The sequence below is a fragment of the Pseudoliparis swirei genome, chromosome 12 (genome assembly GCF_029220125.1).
Source record: "Pseudoliparis swirei isolate HS2019 ecotype Mariana Trench chromosome 12, NWPU_hadal_v1, whole genome shotgun sequence".
NCBI lineage: Eukaryota > Metazoa > Chordata > Actinopteri > Perciformes > Liparidae > Pseudoliparis > Pseudoliparis swirei.
This window is the reverse complement of record NC_079399.1, coordinates 8,236,486-8,255,317: the sequence shown is the minus strand read 5'-3', so window position 1 is coordinate 8,255,317 and position 18,832 is coordinate 8,236,486. Positions and strand designations below refer to the sequence as shown.

General features: G+C 40.2%; 1 protein-coding gene and 1 long non-coding RNA gene across 2 annotated transcripts; one reads left to right on the top strand and one right to left on the bottom strand.

Moving 5' to 3' along the window:
* Positions 1-1,514: 1,514 nt before the first annotated feature.
* Positions 1,515-18,058, bottom strand: LOC130203006 (feline leukemia virus subgroup C receptor-related protein 2-like). Its single transcript, XM_056428905.1, has 5 exons — positions 17,021-18,058; positions 12,569-12,710; positions 10,149-10,289; positions 4,307-4,410; positions 1,515-2,983 (listed from the first exon to the last, which is right to left on the bottom strand). Exons 1-5 carry the CDS (start codon positions 17,615-17,617, stop codon positions 2,897-2,899), a joined length of 1,071 nt encoding a protein of 356 aa, XP_056284880.1. The 5' UTR covers positions 17,618-18,058; the 3' UTR covers positions 1,515-2,896.
* On the top strand, positions 13,416-15,296 carry LOC130202143 (uncharacterized). The gene is made up of 3 exons (XR_008833295.1): positions 13,416-13,492; positions 13,603-13,682; positions 14,270-15,296. It is a non-coding gene; the product is annotated as an uncharacterized LOC130202143 (long non-coding RNA).
* Positions 18,059-18,832: the final 774 nt, after the last annotated feature.

Sequence of the window (18,832 nt, the reverse complement as noted above, 5' to 3'; positions counted from 1 at the left end):
CTGAACATCATGTCGGCATGAGATTCTGTCCCCACCTGTCTTCAGTCTGGACCCATGAGTTTTTTTTTTTTACAGTGCGTTTACAGTCACATGGTTTTTTTCGAGGCTTTGTCTGAGTTTCAGTGCTGCAGTTATTTACCATTCAGGGTTGTTCAGAAACATCCAATTTGTCATTCTCATTTGAAGGGCTTGCTGCTGTGATTCTTTTGTGTACACCAGGATTTCTTTGTATTTTGGCATTTTACACAAATGTTTTTGAAAGATGGTCAACAAAGTTGCACAAATAAATGTTTAACTGCTGTTGTCCTAAATGTGGTAATTTGTTAACTGTTCCTCAATACATTCTTGCAAAAAGAAGGCATGATATTAAGTAGATTCTACATTTAAAAAAAATATGAACAAAGTGACAATCAATAACATTACATAGATTTTAAGTCATGTGGTACCAATTATAAGTTGATTTGCAAAATGTATTTATGTAAAGATAAATAACAATTTCAGTTTAAATGTGTTGAATTAAGTAACATTCTTCCAAGTTGAGTTGTAACTGATTTTATTTATTGAATCCAAATCAGTATTATCCAGATATTTAGTAAATGGAAATCAATTTCATCCACATAATTAGTAAATCTAAATTACTTTTTCACAGCTATTTGGTATATCTAAATTACTTTTTTTTGAAAACCTAGTAAATATTAATCATTTTCACCAATAAAATTAGTAAATATAAATTGGTATTATCCGGATATTTAGTAAATGGAAATCAATTTCATCCACATAATTAGTAAATCTAAATTACTTTTTCACAGCTATTTGGTATATCTAAATTACTTTCTTTTGAATACCTAGTAAATATTAATCATTTCCCCTGTATAATTGATTTGGATTTACTCAACATTTGCCATATTAGTAAATCCAACATATTTGTAATTAATATTTTGTTAAAATTTGCTTAATTAAATCAATAGATTTTAATCAAAGATGAAGTATTAAATTCTATTCAATTATATTAATTGTCACTTTGTTGCCTTAATTTTATTGAGTAGACAATGGTCAAACTTTTCTGAGTGTAATAGGCCATAAATGTTGTGATAACCCCTTTGCTTCATCAAGTGGTTCTTCTTTGTCTTGACAACACGTCATGCTGTGATTACAGAGAGAAAAAGAGCGAGATTTCACAATGACCTACGGCTTTCAGTCAGGTAGTTTATAATAATATTCAATTTTATATAGCGCTTCTCTAAATACCCAAAGTCGCTTTACAGAGTGCAGAGTCCAGTAGTCATACACAGTCATCCCGGTGGTGGTAAGCTACATCAGTAGCCACAGCTGCCCTGGGGCAGACTGACGGAAGCGTGGCTGCCATTCAGCGCCTACGGCCCCTCCGACCACCACCAACATTCACATCCATCCCTTCTTGCTGTGAGGCGACAGTGCTAGCCACTGAGCCACCGTGCCCAGTTTAATCATAAGATATAAATTGTGATGTAAAACATGTGAAATAAAAAAAAAGACACTTTATAAAACTAGTTTTATTTCATGTTCAACACGTAAGCATGAATACAGATATTACACAACTATAATAGTAATCTCGTCCCTCACTGTGGACTGCCATGGATTAAACTCGTTAATATGCTGCAGTATAAAGTATTTTAAAGCAAAGATCTTCTTCCAAAATCCCCACAAAGAAATGTGGATACTGTGTGAATACAATATATTATATAAATATAAAGAAGACAATCAACTGTAAAGTTAAAATACTGACTGGTTGTTTTTTTATTCATACAATTTATAAAATGCCATACATGTTTCAGATATAGTAGGAGCATTCAATGTACACATATTCAAATATATATTTATGAACAGTGAATTTGCAGTCAGATTAAATTTGTATTTATAAATAGAAAACACAACATTGTAAATTGAACTCTTCTCAGAAGGGAGACTTCCTGATTGCGTCACTGCAACAGGATGGGAGAGCATGGCCCTTGTCAAGGCTTCGTTCGAGAGTGTGTGTGCGCGCACGCTTCCGCGTGTGTTTTTAAAACTTTGCTTCTTTGATGATGGATGCTGCAGCCGGGCTCTCATTGTGGCAGTCGGAAGTTCCCTACCAATCAAAACAGTCGGACACTTCTTCAAAAACAGTAACACCCACTCCTTCCCCTTCCATTGTGCTCAATCTTATAGCTTCATACACATCGCTACACTCATTCTGTACACGAAAAAAAATTACATATTTTTCACATTTCTACAACTGTTGCAAGGTGCAGACATTGTATTAGTCATCACAAAGAAATTATAGGACCAAAATGATCAATTCTTATTGCTGAAGCTGCTTCTGTAAGGCCGGCTGAGGCTCACAGCTGGTCCTGCACTTCTTAAGCGGGTTTCCTTTTCATAAGCTTTCAAATCCTTAAGGTTTGTTCTCTACCCGGCATCTCGCTCAGGAACACGTCGACACCAGGATCCTAAAACTGAGGCCTGACATTCATTTAAACCTGTGCTTCGTCAAAACATCTCCTCGCATTACAAAACCGCACATGAAAGAATAAGACAGTTTCATACATAAATATGTAGTTTTAAATCCAAGTCTCCGTGTACCGACATGCAAGTTTATTCAGGCCTATATATTTACCAAAAAAACATAATAAAAAAATCTGAAATCCCAAACTGAAACAGGTGAAGTGACATTTTTCTCTTCATATTTACATTAGTGTGAATTAATTTCAGCATGCTCGTGAGAAACAGCGTGAGAGACAGCAAAGGCAGGTTCAACAGGTGGAAGGCTGTGCAGTGAGTTATGGCGATTACCGACAGTGAGCTGATGATTTACCTTTGTGCATTTGCGTGTCGAGCTAAGATTTGATTTTTTTTTTTTTTGTGGAATCAGAAAAGTTTATCGATTAGGCTTTGGAGGAAGAGTGTCCGGTTGGGAGATTAGCGCCGTGGCTCCGTAGTCTTGTCCCGGCGTCTGCCCCGCCGCCTAAAACAACAGCTGCCCATCACTTCTCATGCAGTGCTTACAGAGGCGAGAGTCTCCGGTCCAGGATGAAGCTGCTGCGACACAATCCGATCTACCGGGCGGCTATTATAAATCCCTTACATTTGTATTTTATAACTAAGATTCTTGAAGTTAAAGTAAAAGACAGCTTTGATGCATTTCTTAAATGGAAAATTCATACCACGAAGGGTTGAGTTTCCTCGATCTGCACCTCTACACGCATTCAATTGGGAATTAGTGTTTTTTATACCTCGGTATTTGTACAGTTTAACCACAGGATATAATATAATTACTGAGCTTTTGGAACATTAGGGGGATTTGGTTCCATTCAAAGGAGGAAGCCAACCGTTTCCCCATCTAATATTTAAGCTAATCGTCTCCTGGCTCTGCAGCAGCTTAGATTTACCAGACAGATACGAGTGGCATCAATAATCTCATCTAACTTCTTTCTGAATATACCGTCTCTGTGCATTAGATGGGAGTGCCGGTCCCCTCATGAGCAACTTCATCACAGACCTTGGAGACTCACACGAGCATAAATAATGACAATTTTGTCCATGACTCTGTCGCCTCCCGAGGGCAGCATTGCAGGATCTTATTCCAACAATCTGCCACCAAAGGCTGTGCAGTTATTCAGTGGTGGTGAGAAAGAAAAGGCATGCATGGGTTAGGGACTAAGCCAGCGTGGGTTTAGAACAGTGGGTAAAGCATTACTTGTTGGTACTATCCAGCCAAATTCAATCATTTTCAAATTGTTAGTCAACACATGAAAGCAGATGCATGCTCCGTTTTATAAAGAGCCCACAACTGAGAAAGATGAAAACAGCCCATCGTGCGGCAGAGGTAGTGCAACATTATCGGGTCATAGTCCCCCATATTTTTATGTTAAATTGGGGTTGGCATGCTGGCCGACTCAAAACAACAGAAATAGACACAATTGGGAGCAGAGGTAGTTATTTCTGGAGTATAAGGCACACTTTGACTGCACGTAAACGGATGGCATGCAAACTCATAACACATGGGCCTTTCCCCCCCTCGGAGGGATTTGTACTCGTCCCAGTAGGAAAAGCACGGGTTGTAGCAATAGCATTAACAATGGCTCTGTCCATTCAAATGTCGGGTCCACTCTGGGAGAACCAGACAACCAAACTGAAGCGGCTAAATGGAATCCAGCCATCATCAATTATATTATCGACACCTGTGCTTTTCCCGCCTCGAGCGGTCAAAAAGGTCGACGTCGTGAAGTGATACCACCACCCTTTGTTCCACAAACAACAACGGCCCGCGTGTCGCTTTCACACTTACGGCTGCTTTGGCCATCCGGTTTGCTTTTTGCCTCCGCAGGTCAGACTTAATAAAGCCTGCAGAGAAAAGAAGAAATATAACGGGTGAAAAAAAAGTGTTGAAAAATGATCAATAAAAATGGATTTAATAAAAAGGTGACCGTCTCGTAAGTGGCTCTTGTGCACAGACACGTTGCACACAGCAGTGCACCTCGTCGAGAGGACTGTGGCACGGCCAACACAACACGTGCATCCTAACTCACTCTTTGCAAAATTATGAAAACGGCTTCATTGCAACTTAATCATTCACCTTAATTTCCACTAAAGGAGAATGAGCAAACTTTCGTGACCTTTCGTCGTTGAATATATTACAGACAGCCGCTTACTGTGCATGGGCCTCTGCGGTATTTCAATAAATCATAGAGGTGAGAGTTCAGGTCTGCTCATATCTAAATGCCGAGTAAGTCTGCTGACCTTCGTCAGCAGAAGGCAGAAAAACTCACTCAAATGTCTTGCAGTGTTTTTCTAGTGTGCATAATGCGTCACGCTTCAGTGGCTTCTGAACTTTGGTAAAAGTTCTACATTGCTCAAACAGCTGAAGGGGCCGGGCCATTCAAAAAGATCCTCGTGGCTTAATATTTACTGAGGTGGCCCCTGAGGCCTGAAGACATCTCATTCAAGTCTGCCGACTGTATGCCAATTCATTTTTTGAGTGATTCAAACGTTTATCAATACTCTGTCAATGGACAACACATTGATTACGCTTTCACCTCCGGACTCGGTCACCTTGAGTGAGGGGGACAGAGGGAACTACTGAATGCCCGTGGCAACACTCTTTGCCCAATCGTTATTTTGTTTAGGTGGGGGAGGAAATGTCAACGTTAAACTCACCTTCTGGTGAATAGATGACATACTGTGTAGGTCTTTAAGTTTTAAATCTGCATCAGAGCATTCAACCTTGAACATTTTTCGAAAAGTGATAGTCTTCTGCCGTCTTGGAATTAAACACGTTTTACCCCCACACAGGACTGCAGTGAACTCGTTCCAGAAACGCTGAGGAACAAAGAACCCGTCGGGTTTTTTAATTTCCCCCTTTAAAAAAAAAATTTTAAAAAAATTTTTTGGGTTTTTTTTTCCCGCCCCTTTTTTTGGGTTTTTTTTTTGGGGGGGAAAAAAAACCAAAAACCGAAAAGGGTTTTTTTTTTTTTTTTAAACCTTTTTTCCCGGGGGCCCCCCCCCCCTTTTGGGCCCCCGGGGGGGCCCCCCCCCCCTTTTTCCCGGGGGGGTTTTTTAATTTTTGAAGGGGGTTTTTTTTTTTTCCCCCCCCTTTTTAAAAAACTTTTTTGGGCCCCCCCCCCAAAAAAAAAAAAAACCCGGGGCCCGGGGGTTAAAAAGGGGGGCGGGGGGAAAAAAAATTTTCCCCTTTTTAAAAAAAAATTTTTTTTTTTTGGGGGGGGGGGAGGGGGGGGGGGGGGGGAAAAAAAAAATTTTTAAAAAAAAAAATTTTTGGAAAAAAGGGGGGAAAAAATTTTTAAAAAAAAAAAAAAAAAATTTTTAAATAAAAGGTTAAACAAAAAAAAAAATTTTTTTAAAACCCTTTTTTTAACCCCGGCCCTTTTTTTTTTTCCCAAAAAATTTTTTAAAAAACCCAAAAACCCGGGGAAAATTTTTTTTTAAAAACCAAAAAAAAAAGGGAAAAAAAAAAATTTTTTTTAAATTTTGGGGGCCCCCCAAACCTTTTTCCCAAAAAAAAGGAAAACCTTTTTTTAAAAAAAAAAAAATTAAAAAAAAGGCCCTTTTTTTTTTTTTAAAAAAAAAACCCCCAAAACCCCCTTTTTAAAAAATTTTTTTCCCCCCCAAAAAAAAAAATTTTTTAAAACCCCTTTTCCCGGGGTTTGGGGGGGGGGGGGGCCTTGTGGGGGGGGGAAAAAACCCCCGGGGGGGGGGGGGGGGCCCCCCCCCCCGGGGGGTTTTTAAATTTTCCCCCCCCTTTCCCCAAAAAAAAATTTTTTGGGGGGTTTTTTTCCCAAAACCCCCCCCTTTTTAATTTTAACCCTTTTTTTTTCCCCCCCCCTTTTTAAAAAAAAAATTTTTTTCCCCCTTTTGGGTTTTTACAAAAAAAAAAAAAAAAAGGGGTTTCCCCCCCCCAAATTTTAAAGGGGGTTTTTTTTTTTTTTGGGGGCCCCCAAAAAAATTTTTTTTTTTTTTTTGGGGGCCCATTCCAAAAAAGGGGGTTTTTTTTTAAAAAAATTTTTTTTAAAAAATTTTTTTCCCCCCCTTTTTTAAAAATTTTTTTTTTTTAAAAAAAAAAATTTTTTTTTTAAAAAAGGGGGGAAAAAAAAAAAAAAAAAAAGGGGGGGGCCCCCAAAAAGGGTAAAAAATTTGGTTTTTTTTTTAAAAAAAATTTTTTAAAAAACCCCTTTTTGGGGCCCCGGCCCCAAAAACCCCCCGGGTTTTTTTTTCCCTTCCAAAAACCCCCAAAACCCCCTTTTTTTTTTTTTAAAAAAAAAAAAATTTTTCCCCAAAAAAAAAAAAAAAATTTTTTTTAAAAAAAGGGGAAAAAAAATTTTTTGGGGCAAAAAAAAAGGGGGGGAAATTTTTTTTTTTTTTCCCCCCCCCGGGGGCCCGGGGGGAAAAAACCCAAAAAAAAAAAAAAAGGGGAAAAAAAAAAAAAAAAAAAACCCCCCGGGAAAAAAAGGGGGGCCCCCCTTGGGGGGGTTTTTAAAAAAAAATTTTTTTCCCAAAAAAATTCCCCTTTTTTAAAAAATTTTTTGGGAAAAAACCCCCCCAAAAAACCTTTTTAAAAAAAAAATTTTCCAAAAAAAAAGGGGGGAAAAAAAAATTTTTTTTCCCGGGGGAAAAAAAAAGGGGGGGGGGGGGGGGGGGCTTTTTTTTTTTTAAAATTTTTTTTTTTTTTTGGGGGGTTTTTTTTTTTTTTTTTTTTTGGGGGGGGAAAAAAAAAAAAAAGGGGGGGGGGGGGGGAAAAAAAAAAATTTGAAAAAATTTTCCCCCCGGGGAAAACCCCGGGGGGGGGGGCCCCCTGGGGGGGGGGGGGGTTTTAAAGGGGTTGGGAAAAATTTTTGGGGGTTTTAAAAAGGGGGGGGGGTTTTTTGGGGTTTTTTTTTTTAAAAAAATTTTTTTAAAAAAAAAAAAAAAAATAAAAAAAAGGGGGGGTTTTTTTCCCTTTGGGGTTTTTCCCTTTTTCCCCCCTTTTTTTTTAAACCCCCAAAAAAACCCCAAAAACCCCCCAAGGGGGGCCCCCCCAAAAAAAAGGGGAAAAATTTTTTTAAAAAAAAGGGGAAAAGGGGGGGGAAAAAAAACCCCCCCCCCCAAAAAAAAAAAAAAATTTTTTTTGGGGGGGGGGCCCCCCCCCCCCTTTTTTTTTTTCCCCCGGGGGAAATTGGGCAAAAAAAGGGGGCCCCCCAAAAACCCCCGGCCGGGTTTTTTTTCCCTTGGGGGGCCCCCCCCCCCCCCCCCGGGGGGTTAAAAAAAAAATTTTGGGGGGGTTTTTTGGGGGCCCCCCCAAAAAAAACTAAAAACCCCCCCCCCCCGGGGGGGGGGGTTTTTTTTTTTAAAAAATTTTTTTAAAAAGGGGGGGGGGGAAAAAAAGGGGGGGAAAAGGGGGAAAAGGGGGGGCCCCCGGTTTTTTAAAAGGGGCTTTTTTTTTTTTTTTCCCCCCTTGAACCAAAGAAAACCCCAAAACCCCCCCCCCCCCGGGGGGGGGGTTTTTTTAAAAAAAGGGGGGGGGTTTTTTTAAAAACCCATTTAAAAAAAAAAATTTTTTCCCCCCCTTTTTTTTCCCCCCCCCCCCTTTTTTTCCCTCCCCCCCCCCTTTTTTTTTCCGGGCCCCCCCCGGTTTTTTTTCCCCCCCCCCCCCCCAAAACCCCCAAATTTAAAAAAAGGGGGTGGGGGGGGGGGGGAAAAAAAAAAAAAGGGGGGGGTTTTTTAAAAATTTTTTTTTTTGGGGGAAAATTTTTTTTTTTCCCCAAGGGGGGGGGGAAAAAAAAATTTTTTCCCTTTTTTGTAAAAAAAAACTTGGGGCCCAAAAATTTTTAAAAAATTTTTTCCCGGCTTTTTTTTGGTTTTTTGTGGGGGGGGAAAAAAAAATTTTCCTTTTTTTTTTTTTTTTTTTTCCCCCAAAAAAAACCCCTTTTTTTTCCCCCCCCCCCCCCCGGGGGCCCTTTTTTTAAAAACCCCCCCTTAATTTTAAAAAATTTTTTTTTTTTCCCCCAAAAAACCCCCCCCCCAAAAAAAAAATTTTTTTCCCCCCCAAAAAATTTTTTTTTGGGGAAAAAAAAAAAGGGGGGGCCCCAAAAAAATTTTTTTCCTTCCTTTTTTTCCCCTTTTTTAAAAAAAAGGTTTTTTTTTTTTTTTTTTTTTCCCCCCCCCTTTTTTTTTTTCCCCAAAAATTTTTTGGGGAAAAAAAATAAAAAAAAAAGGAAAAATTTTTTTTAAAAAAAAAAAATTTTTTTTAAAAAAAAGGGGAAAAAATTTTTTTTTCCCCCCCCAAAAATTTTTTTCCAAAAAAAAAGGGGGGAAAAAAAAAAAGGGGGGGGAAAATTTTTTTTTTTTAAAATTTTTTTAAAAAAAAAAGGGAAAAAAAAATTTTTTTTTTTTTGGGGGGGGTTTTTGGGCCCCCCCCCCCCTTTTTAAAAAATTTTAAAGGGGGGGGGCCCCTTTTTAAAAAAAAAAAAAAAATTTTTGGGTTTAAAAAGGGGAAAAAAAAAAAATTTTTTTTTTTTTCCCCCTTTTTAAAAAAAAAAAGGGAAAAAAAAAAGGATTTTTTCCCCCCTTTAAAAAAAAGGGGGAAAAAAAAATTTAAAATTTTTTAAAAAAGGAAAAAAAATTTTATTTTTTTGGGGGGTTTTTTCCGGCCCCTTTTTTTTAAAAACCCAAAAAGGGGTTTTTTTTAAAAAAAAACCCAAAACCCCCTTTTGGGGGGAAAAGAAAAAAAAAAAAAATTTTTTTTTCCCCCGGGGGGGCCCCCCCCCTTTTTCCCCCTTTTTTTTTCCCCCCCCCTTTTTAAAAAAAAAAAAATTTTTTAAAAAAATAATTTTTAAGAAAGGGCCCTTTTTTTTTTTTTTAAAAAAAAAAGGGGGCCCCCTTTTTTTTAAAAATTGAAAATTTTTAAAAAAATTTTTTTTTTTTTTTGGGGAAAAAAAAAAATTTTTTTTTTTTTTTTTTGGGGTTTTAAAAAAAGGGTTTTTTTAAAAAACCCAAAACCGGTTTTTTTTTTTGGGTTTTTTTTTTTTAAAGGGGGTTTTTTTTTCCCCAAATTTTTTTTTAAAAAAAAAATTTTTTTTTTTTCCCCCCCTTTTTTAAAAAACCCAAAATTTTTTTTTTTTTAAAAAAAAAAATTTTTTTTTAAAAAAATTTTTTTTAAAAAAAAATTTTTTAAAAAAAAAAAAAAAATTTGAAAAAAAAAAAGGTTTAAAATTTTTTTTTAAAAAATTTTTAAAAAAAAAATTTTTTTTTTTTTCCCCCTTTAAAAAAAAGTTTTTTTTTTTTTAAAACCAAAAAAATTTTTTTAAAAAACCCCTTAACCAATAAATCCTGAAATAAATATATCATGGGCATAGAATTATATAAATTAGTCAATATAGTGCAATGTCTTTGCTTTAAAAAAAGAGCCTTTTCAAAAGGACTACATTTATTTCAGGAGACTTTTATCGTCTTATGCCACATTTATTTCACAGCTCATTTGTTTGACAACAAAAATGAAGAAATTAAGCTTTAAATGGCAAGATAAAAAAATAATGCTGAACAATTTTAAAACGGGATATTTTCCCCATATCTTCGAAAAATTCAACCCACAACACAAACAAATGACTCAGCCATGACGGTGGAAAAGGGTGAGGACTGACCATAAGTGATGATGAGGAGGATGAAGGGCTTGTTTCGGAGCAGCCTCAGAATGGAGGAGACGTAGGAGTATTGCTCTGGTGGGATGCTGCGCGCTGTGGCCTGGGCCTGAGTCGGAGGGATTTTAGGACGCTCCTGGAAGACTGACATGCGGAGGACAAATCAATGTTTAATGCAGAGAACTCACAGGACAGCAGCTGCAAACTCACACGTGCAAAATAAGAAAAAGGCAGGTTACAGGTAGACGGGGAGATTAGACATAAACAAACTGATGGTCAGAATAATATGTAATGTATACATGTGTATAAGTTAGAACTAAAAGCAGCTATTCTGTACATGTCCTGGTATATTATTGGCTAAAATGCTGCATATTTAAAATGTTGCCAGCATTTTGACATTTGGTTTAAACAAATATGCAAATAAAGTCTTACTGTCTTAAAAGAATAATTTGCATAAACAGCTATACAAATATTTCACCAGTTTTCTTTTTTACTTTGAAGCCACTAAAGGGTCCACTCTACAGGTAATGTTGGGTGCATTCCGGTTACTTTTGGACATTCTGTTTTTCCACTTGACATTAGGAATCAAGGCACACTGCATAAAGGTGAGGGACAAGGAGTCCAGGTGAGCCTTACAACATGTCACATTCAGACACATACACACACTATTGTTTCATGCGTGCCAATTTGTCATGACCAGCCACCAGGGATTCCCCTTATTCAGTCGACCAGATCCACTCATATGGTCTCTAAATGCAGACTCTGTGGTGAACTTTGGCTCACAATTTGTTGAGGGGAAGCTCCCTCTCTCCCCCTCTCCGCACAAACTTTATGCAAATCTCTGAATCTTGGGACTGTGTCTGCCCTGCTGACTCAGGCTTTCTGCGGGGCTACAGATGGCCCTGCCAGCAGGACAACCCTCACACATGGCATCTTGCATGAATGCACGAGAGGGTGTGCGAGTATATATGCGTCATATCATTAAACCACTGTGGCCGGGCTGGTGAGTATTCTCTCGCTGGAGTAACTCAAGAGAACCAGAAGTCACATGCATTGCCCAATGGAATCCCATCACGCGAACCCAACGTGGGGGATTTTAAAAGATCCATCCTTCTTCCTCCTGAAAACAAACACTGACAGTTTGTCTGCTGTACATGGTGCCATTATGGAATGCCTTCACAAGCATGCTTTTGTGTTTATGAATGCCCCCCCTGACCCCACACACCCATCCTGACAGGACAACAGCTTTTTCATGAAACCAGTTGCAGTAGTAAGACTAGCCAGCCGACTGTTCTCTATGTACAGCCTGCCTTGTAACTTCATTCTGCAGAGACATGTCATTATGTTACATGCATGCCAGATTGTAAATACAGGATAGTTGTTCTGACATTAAATAAAAAAATATTTGATGGAATTTGTCTGTTTTTAGTGTTGTTTAATTTTTGGGAGTTTTTTTTATTTTATGTGGTGAAACTTGTACGTTTCTATCTTGCCCGTTGATTACAAATCTCATGATAATCCTGGTTAAATAATGGTTGTATCAAAATAAATAAGTCTGACTAAGCACTTCTGTTATTAATCTCCCTCCTTGTGATTCTAGTTTTCACCTCAATAACACATACAAAAAGTGTGATTTTATACATATGAGGTGCTATATGCTCAGTTAAAAAATTTTTAGCTGAGGGAATCATTGGGAAAAAGACAAACGGGGTCAAAATTCATGAGCAACAGATATAAAGACAAGAACTCAGCATTTTTTTTCTCGCAACTCACTTCCTGTTAGTCACTTCTGTAAAGTCTAGCCAGTTCCTTCGACAACAAAAAACAAAAACTCCTTTTGTGATCAGAGATTCTCCACTTCTAATATATCGAGAACAAACATGTCCTTGACAAAATAATACTCTTGTACTTCTGGTCCCGTTTCCGAGACATTTCTCCAGACCTTACTGGTACCACAATAGCATCTTTTTGGGAAAGTGCCCTTAAGGGAGGCTTTAGTTGTGGCGGCCATGCCAGTCAACACTGTTCGGCTTCTTGTCAGAGTGGAAGTCTTCCGTAAATTGAAACCATGAGGACAATCCACTGAATAAGAAAATCCCCGTGGACCGAGCGAAAAAGGCCCAGACAATGGACAAGAAGAAGTCAGAGTACGTTTCTGAGGGACACGATAAAATGAGGGGAAGAGGACTGAGGTGATGTCATCTCGCCTCTCTAGCCAGTCACAAAAACAAATATTTTGTGACACGGTCCAGTAAAATCTGTCTCGAAACAGCATTTAAATCCAGTTCATCTAGATTGGATGTGAATTTTAAAAACTGAAATTATTCTGTATGCATGGCTAGAGAACAATAGAAGTCAGCTCGTGAAAGTATGAAAACACTAGTTTTGTAATGTGGACCCAACCTGTATGCGGCACATCTTACCACAGACAACAAGGAGGAAGAGCAAGGTGGCCGCTCCTGCTGTGATGTAGAACATGAGGCGGATGTGCTGAGCCAGCTCGTCCATGTCTTCCACGTTAGGCACCAGGATGGGAGGCACAAGGAACCCGATGGCCATACCCAGCTGGAATACATATTACAGGAATTAAAGACATACAGGATTGTTCAATAATAAATAAAGGCTGCTTTAATGTCTCATGTTTTCTTTAAATTCTATATATACTGACTGAGTGGTACCACAAAAAGCATTATGGGACAATTGTTGCTTGTTTTGATGACACTTAAAGTATATATTTTTGTAATTAAAAATAATTGATTGGTTTAAATATACATTTAATAACTGACCCAATTAGTCTTTTTTTTTTAAAAGTAGGTTTGAGTAGTATCATCTTCAGTATCTACTTTATTTTTAAAATAAATAAATGTAAACAATCGACCGATTTTTTTATTTTGAAATCCTCAGTCCTCTCCAGAAAGCTTCGCGCCAATGTCTCGCGTCTGAAACGTTCTTGTCCAGGTCAATGAAACTTTTTGCCAAAAAACAAACAATTTAGAATATGTGTTTTCTTATAACTACCAAATCTGTTTTTTAACAGCATGCGTGTCATCTGTATAGCCCAATGCAGAACTTCACAACGGGGAAAGTGTTTTTACAAACGGCTAAACAGACAAAGTACAACGAGGAGGTTTCAGCAAACAGTTGACACAATCTTCTAAACACTCGCACCAAGACACGAGGCGGCCTATGTGACTCTGGCATCTAGCAGAGTTGCATAATCTACACAGCTGCGTCAGTGTGGACCCGGCCTTTAGAGACATTCAGACAAACCTGGTTTCCCATAACTCCGATGGAACAAGCCGTGGACACCTCCGTCTCTCCGAACCACACAGAGGCAAGATAAGAAGGTAGACCGATGAAAAACACCGCCGCTACCGAGCACACACACTGGCCCAAAACGGTGAGTGGGAACATATTTGGACTGGCACTACCAATTTTAATCCATGTACCAATGCAGTTCAAGGCAGACCCAACAAGGACAACCTCCCGGAGTCCCCTGATCTCCAGCAGCCACAGGACGGGCACAATGAATACAAGGTAAGCGAGCAGATACGTCATGCCCAGCCAGTCGATGGCCCGCGAGTCAATGTCGTAGAAGCGCATGAATATGTTGCCAATGATGCCGTACTGAAGCCAGATGAAGGCATTGCAGGCCGAGACGGCGCTGAAGACCAACAGCATGATCCAGCGACGTTGGTAAAGTTTGGTCTCGGCCTTGGGGAGCAGCTCTGGCCGCTGCGTCTTTAAAGTATCGACGTCTAACTGTGGGCCAATGCAGACGGCTGTGCCCAAAGGTCCTGGAGTCGGCTGCGTCGACTCAAGGCCCGGAGCGGGATTCTTTGTAGCGTTGTACCACGGCCATTCTTTGACGCAAAGCCGAGCATTTTCACGGTTGTCCTTCAAAGTATTGTCTTGCTGCATTGTAAAGGTCCGGAAGTGTGGCCCCTGGAGCGTAAGAGGTGGAGTCCTAACAGCGTGCCTCCATACCAGCAAACTGGTTACATGCTGTGTGCTCGAAGCACATCAGGTCATGTGTATTTGTGTAATGAGGGAGGGCGTGGCCTAAGGGGATCAACACCCTATGTCAAGTTGTGCATAATTGATTGGAAGGTTCTTTTCCTCAGGCACCGATAAATGTTGTGTTGTAATCGTCAAGAAAAGACGGATCAAGTGCCAACGAATTGAGAAGAATCAACCGTGAAGCTACCAGGAACCCGTTATCCTCCAGTGGCGTCATATTCCACAACCTCAGCCTACCGGGAGCACCCAGCAGTCCGAGGTGTTCAGTGTTCAGAGACATGGACACGGTAAGGAAGGCTGAACCCAGACCACAAGATGCACATTTTAAAACGTCAAGAATGGGCCAAGAAAATATGTGAAGGCAGATTTATCTCTGGTCTTCTGGACTGAGATGAGAGCGACTCTTGGCGGCCAAGATGTATCAGGAACGGTCAGAGAGCTTGTGGGCGCTTCTTTAACGGGAGTTTTAAGGTGAAGGAAAACAATCCACTCATCTGAACACAGTCTGCGACGAGGCGTTCGCTGCTGCACAAAAAGTTGACTGTGAATCCGGTTTTGAAATGACCTCGATCACTGTCGTAGTTTCATAATTAAGTGAATCCTCAAAATTACAACTTGCCTAATAATTGTACATGCAGTGTAGTAGAACGATTGTTTACTCAGGAGCCAGACAGCGATCACAGCTGGCGTTGCTTTTGTCCTGGTCAATAACGTCATTGAGCCGCTGTACATCCTGTCCAGCTTCAGTCCAGTCATGTGATGTTGACTTAGCAAATATTCAAGTTCCACTCAGACTTTACATTACCTCTGATTACTGTCCAGATACAAGTGACTTCAGAAAACCAAAACACATTTAACTTGAAAGAAGTCTCTTATGAAGATCTCACAACAGGTTTAAGTTTCCAAGTCTTTGATCTCTCTACTTGAGGATAATACCTAGAGTATTCCTTCCCTCCATCATGTTGTACACATGTCATTGTAAAATGTAGTATAACAGTTTTACATTATTTATCATTACTTTTTAGTGTTATGTCTTAGAGTTATGGATTACTTTATTGTTTTATAAAGACAATCTGAGAGACTAATTTGATGAAATGTGAAGTTTGGATGCAATAAAATCAACCAAAATGAGGGCTTGTTGATCGGATCCATGATATCGAGTCCTTGTCATTTATTTCCAAGTCTTTGAGAATTGTTTGTCACGCACAAATGACAGGAGACGAGTTGGATCAATTATATTTATAAAAGTGCCAAATCAACACACGTTATCTCACAACACTTCATGGAAAGCAGGTCCAAAGTGTATTATTTAAAATGCTTCTGATAAGAAAATAAGCTCTGATATCTTCAAGTATTATGGCTGTCATGAAGTGTCCGCAGGAGGAAGACGGTTTTATCAAGGAACTTTTGAATGTGGTGTTAAACTTGCCTGAAGGCCAAAGTGTTGAAGAAACAAAGCTCATGAGTAGAACTCCAGTGTGTGTTCTCTGTGTTGCACTGAGTGAATTATCCAGCACCACGCCGTGACTTCAGTGACATTTTACTTGGAATTGACAAACTGTGAGTTGTGTAAGTGTCGTTTGTTTGGTGTTGCATTGGATGATTGTGAGCTTAGATAAACAGCGGCACGATGCTGCTCTGCACCAAAAAAAATGCAAAGAAAGGTTATTTAACAATATGTTCGGGAGTAGTTTATACAGAGCTTCAGTTACAACCGGCCTGAAGAGGCAGCCATGATACCCATGTGGCCCACGGTGAAAATGAGTTTGACACCCCTGGTCTACGGGAACTGGTCTCTTTAGGTGTTCTTAAAAATAGATTGAAAGAATTTAAGGTAGGCTCATCTGGTTGTAGATGTTTTCTTTGACTGAGGTATGTGCACCTGTGTGAACTGGGTTATGATGACTTGTCTTAGTTTCTGGTTATATTTATGCTGTGATATAAAAAAGTATATATTTTTAAATATTGTCTTTCACTGTTTTATGTTGCATCATCTGAAACTGTGTGTAATGTGCTACTGCTGCCGTCTTGGCCAGGACACTCTTGAAACTTAGTTTTTTTTTTTATCTCAATGGAGGCAAGGTTAAATTAAAAAAAATTTAAATTAAATCTTGTTTACAGCTACGTTTTCTTTGTTATTACCCCTTTCTTTCCTATATGGCTGAGGGTAAGTAGACAGTGGTTTGACCACCTGAAGATACGCTTAAAAGAGCGTGTGGTCATTGCTGGTAAATGATAAGTGGCTGTGAATTGTTTTATGTGTGTATAACATGAGCGAGACGGTTTTGTCTTCGTTTTTCACTCTTACAAAATCTTTATGAAAAGTTAACTGCAAATAGGTACACTCCGCCCACTCCTCCTCTCTACCGCCATCTGCCTGATGGATCGTGGAGGTCTCCATCGTGGAATATGCCTACTCTGAACTATTCATTGAATGTATTTTAACTCTAAATCTGTCCTTACTTCTACATTACATATATTGCACCCGTCCATTCTGGAGAGGGATCCTCCTCTGTTGCTCTCCTGAAGGTTTCTTCCCTTTTTTTCCCCCCTGAAGGGTTATTTGGGAGTTTTTCCTGATCCGATGCGAGATTTTGGGGCAGGGATGTCTACAGATTGTGTACAGATTGTAAAGCACTGAGACAAATTTGTAATATTGGGCTATACAAATAAACTGAATTTAATTGAATTCTTGCATGCTGCCATTCATTCTCACGTTAAGCGAAAGGTGTTGTGGCTTGCGCCTGAACGTGCGTAATTACGCAGATGTTCCAAATAGATTCGGATTCATTAATGTTGGCTAATCTATAAAGTGTAATAATTGATAAGGTGACCCATTCGCTGCCTCTGCCTACCTGATTCCCGAAGACTCCGATGGAGCAGGCGGTGGACACTTCCTCTGAACCGAACCACATGGACGCGATCGTCGACGGCATCCCGAGGATGAACACTTGCGCCAAGGAGCAGCAGAACTGTCCCAGAAAGGTGACTGCGAACAAGTTGGGCTGGACGCTGACCACTTTGATCCATGTGCCGGTACAGTTGAGCGCGGTGGCCACCAACGCGATGACCCGGAGCCCCTTTTTGTCCAGCAGCCAGGTCACCGGGAAAATGAAGGGAATGTACGTCAGCATGTAGATCATGGACATCCAGTCTATGGTGAAGGCGTCCACGCTGTAGAACTTCATAAAAATGTTGTTGATGATGCCGTACTGTATCCATTGGAAGGAGTTGCACAGTGAATACGCGCTGAACAGGAGGACGATCATCCAGCGCCGTCTGTACAGGCGGGTGGGTCGCAGCGCTTCTTCATGCCCGTTCAGCTGACTCGGGTCGTCGGCGCGCTGGTCCGCGTCTCCCTCCTCCAGGTGGACGTGGTTCTCCAAGTCCGCCGCGGACTGGTCCGCGTCCAGCGCGGTGTCTCCTAACGGCAACGCTACTTTCTCGCTCATATTATTAAAGCAATGTGCTAAATATACTCATGGAGTATAAACTTTTACGCTCAATAAATACTGCGTGAGTTGAACCACAACAAACTTCTGGGGGGGAAAATAAGAAAAAAGGGGGGGCTACAAATCGCCGTGTTTGTGTCAATCCTGAACTTTTAGCACGTTCCGATGTGTTGGCGACAGACAGGCTTAGCCTACGACTTCATTTAAAAACAAGTTAAAAGTTCAAATAAAACTGTTTAAAATCGTACGCATACTTATGTCATCAAGTAAATAAAAGGAAAGGCTGTACAGCTTCCAGCCTGCGCGGCATTTCCTCCCTCTAAAGCCTGGAGTTAGTTCCGTGGTCGGATTTGCGCCTGTGAACACTTCAGTGCATCTCAGTGACAGGACTAGTAAATGTGATCCGGTGAGGACGAAGGCTTCCGTGTGTTCACACGTGTCAGCGCGCGCCTGCTGTCTCCACCCCGGTCCTAAAAACCGCTCCGGGGATTAAAACAAATCTGTCGAATAAGGGCGGAGTTTCACAACGTGCTCTTTGTTGAGTCCCCGCCGCCTGCGACGCCCAGATAGCTCACAAGCTTATTTCCACCTTGTCCACACGTGGGCCACATCCTCCCAGATATATATAATATGCGAGTACACACACCCCTTTGTTGTTGTTCTTATGCTACTACTACTACTACCCAGTTGAAAACTATTGCGAATATATCAAGTTGTTTAGTTGTGCACACTTGCATCATAATGATGTAATGATTGCATCAAGGTGAATGCTTTGGCCTCAGTTGTGTTCAAAGACCTGAACGTACCCACTCGCGACAGGAATGTTTATGTGTGTACTTTAACGTCACCTGCTGGTGAACAGTGCAATCTTCCCTCGTCAGAGAAATAACACATGGAGATGTGTTATCACGTGTGTTTTATCACGTGTGTGTGTGTGCCACGCCCCCCCCCCCCCCCCCTCTCTGTTAACAACACCAGTGCAGACTTCACTCATCCAGCCAAAGACAAACACTGCAGGAAGGCATGAATAACATTACCACGTGGTGTAACAGTTCAGCTCCACGCCTTCCTTTTTGTAATAGTTGTTTTATCTGGTTAACCATCTCCACCATAATCTGCCGTGTCTCCTCGGCGAAGCTGACCATCTGCGTCCGCTCTTGCTGGAGGACCTCCTCGATCCTCTCAAACCGGCTTGCTGCAGGCGGGTGTGCTGGG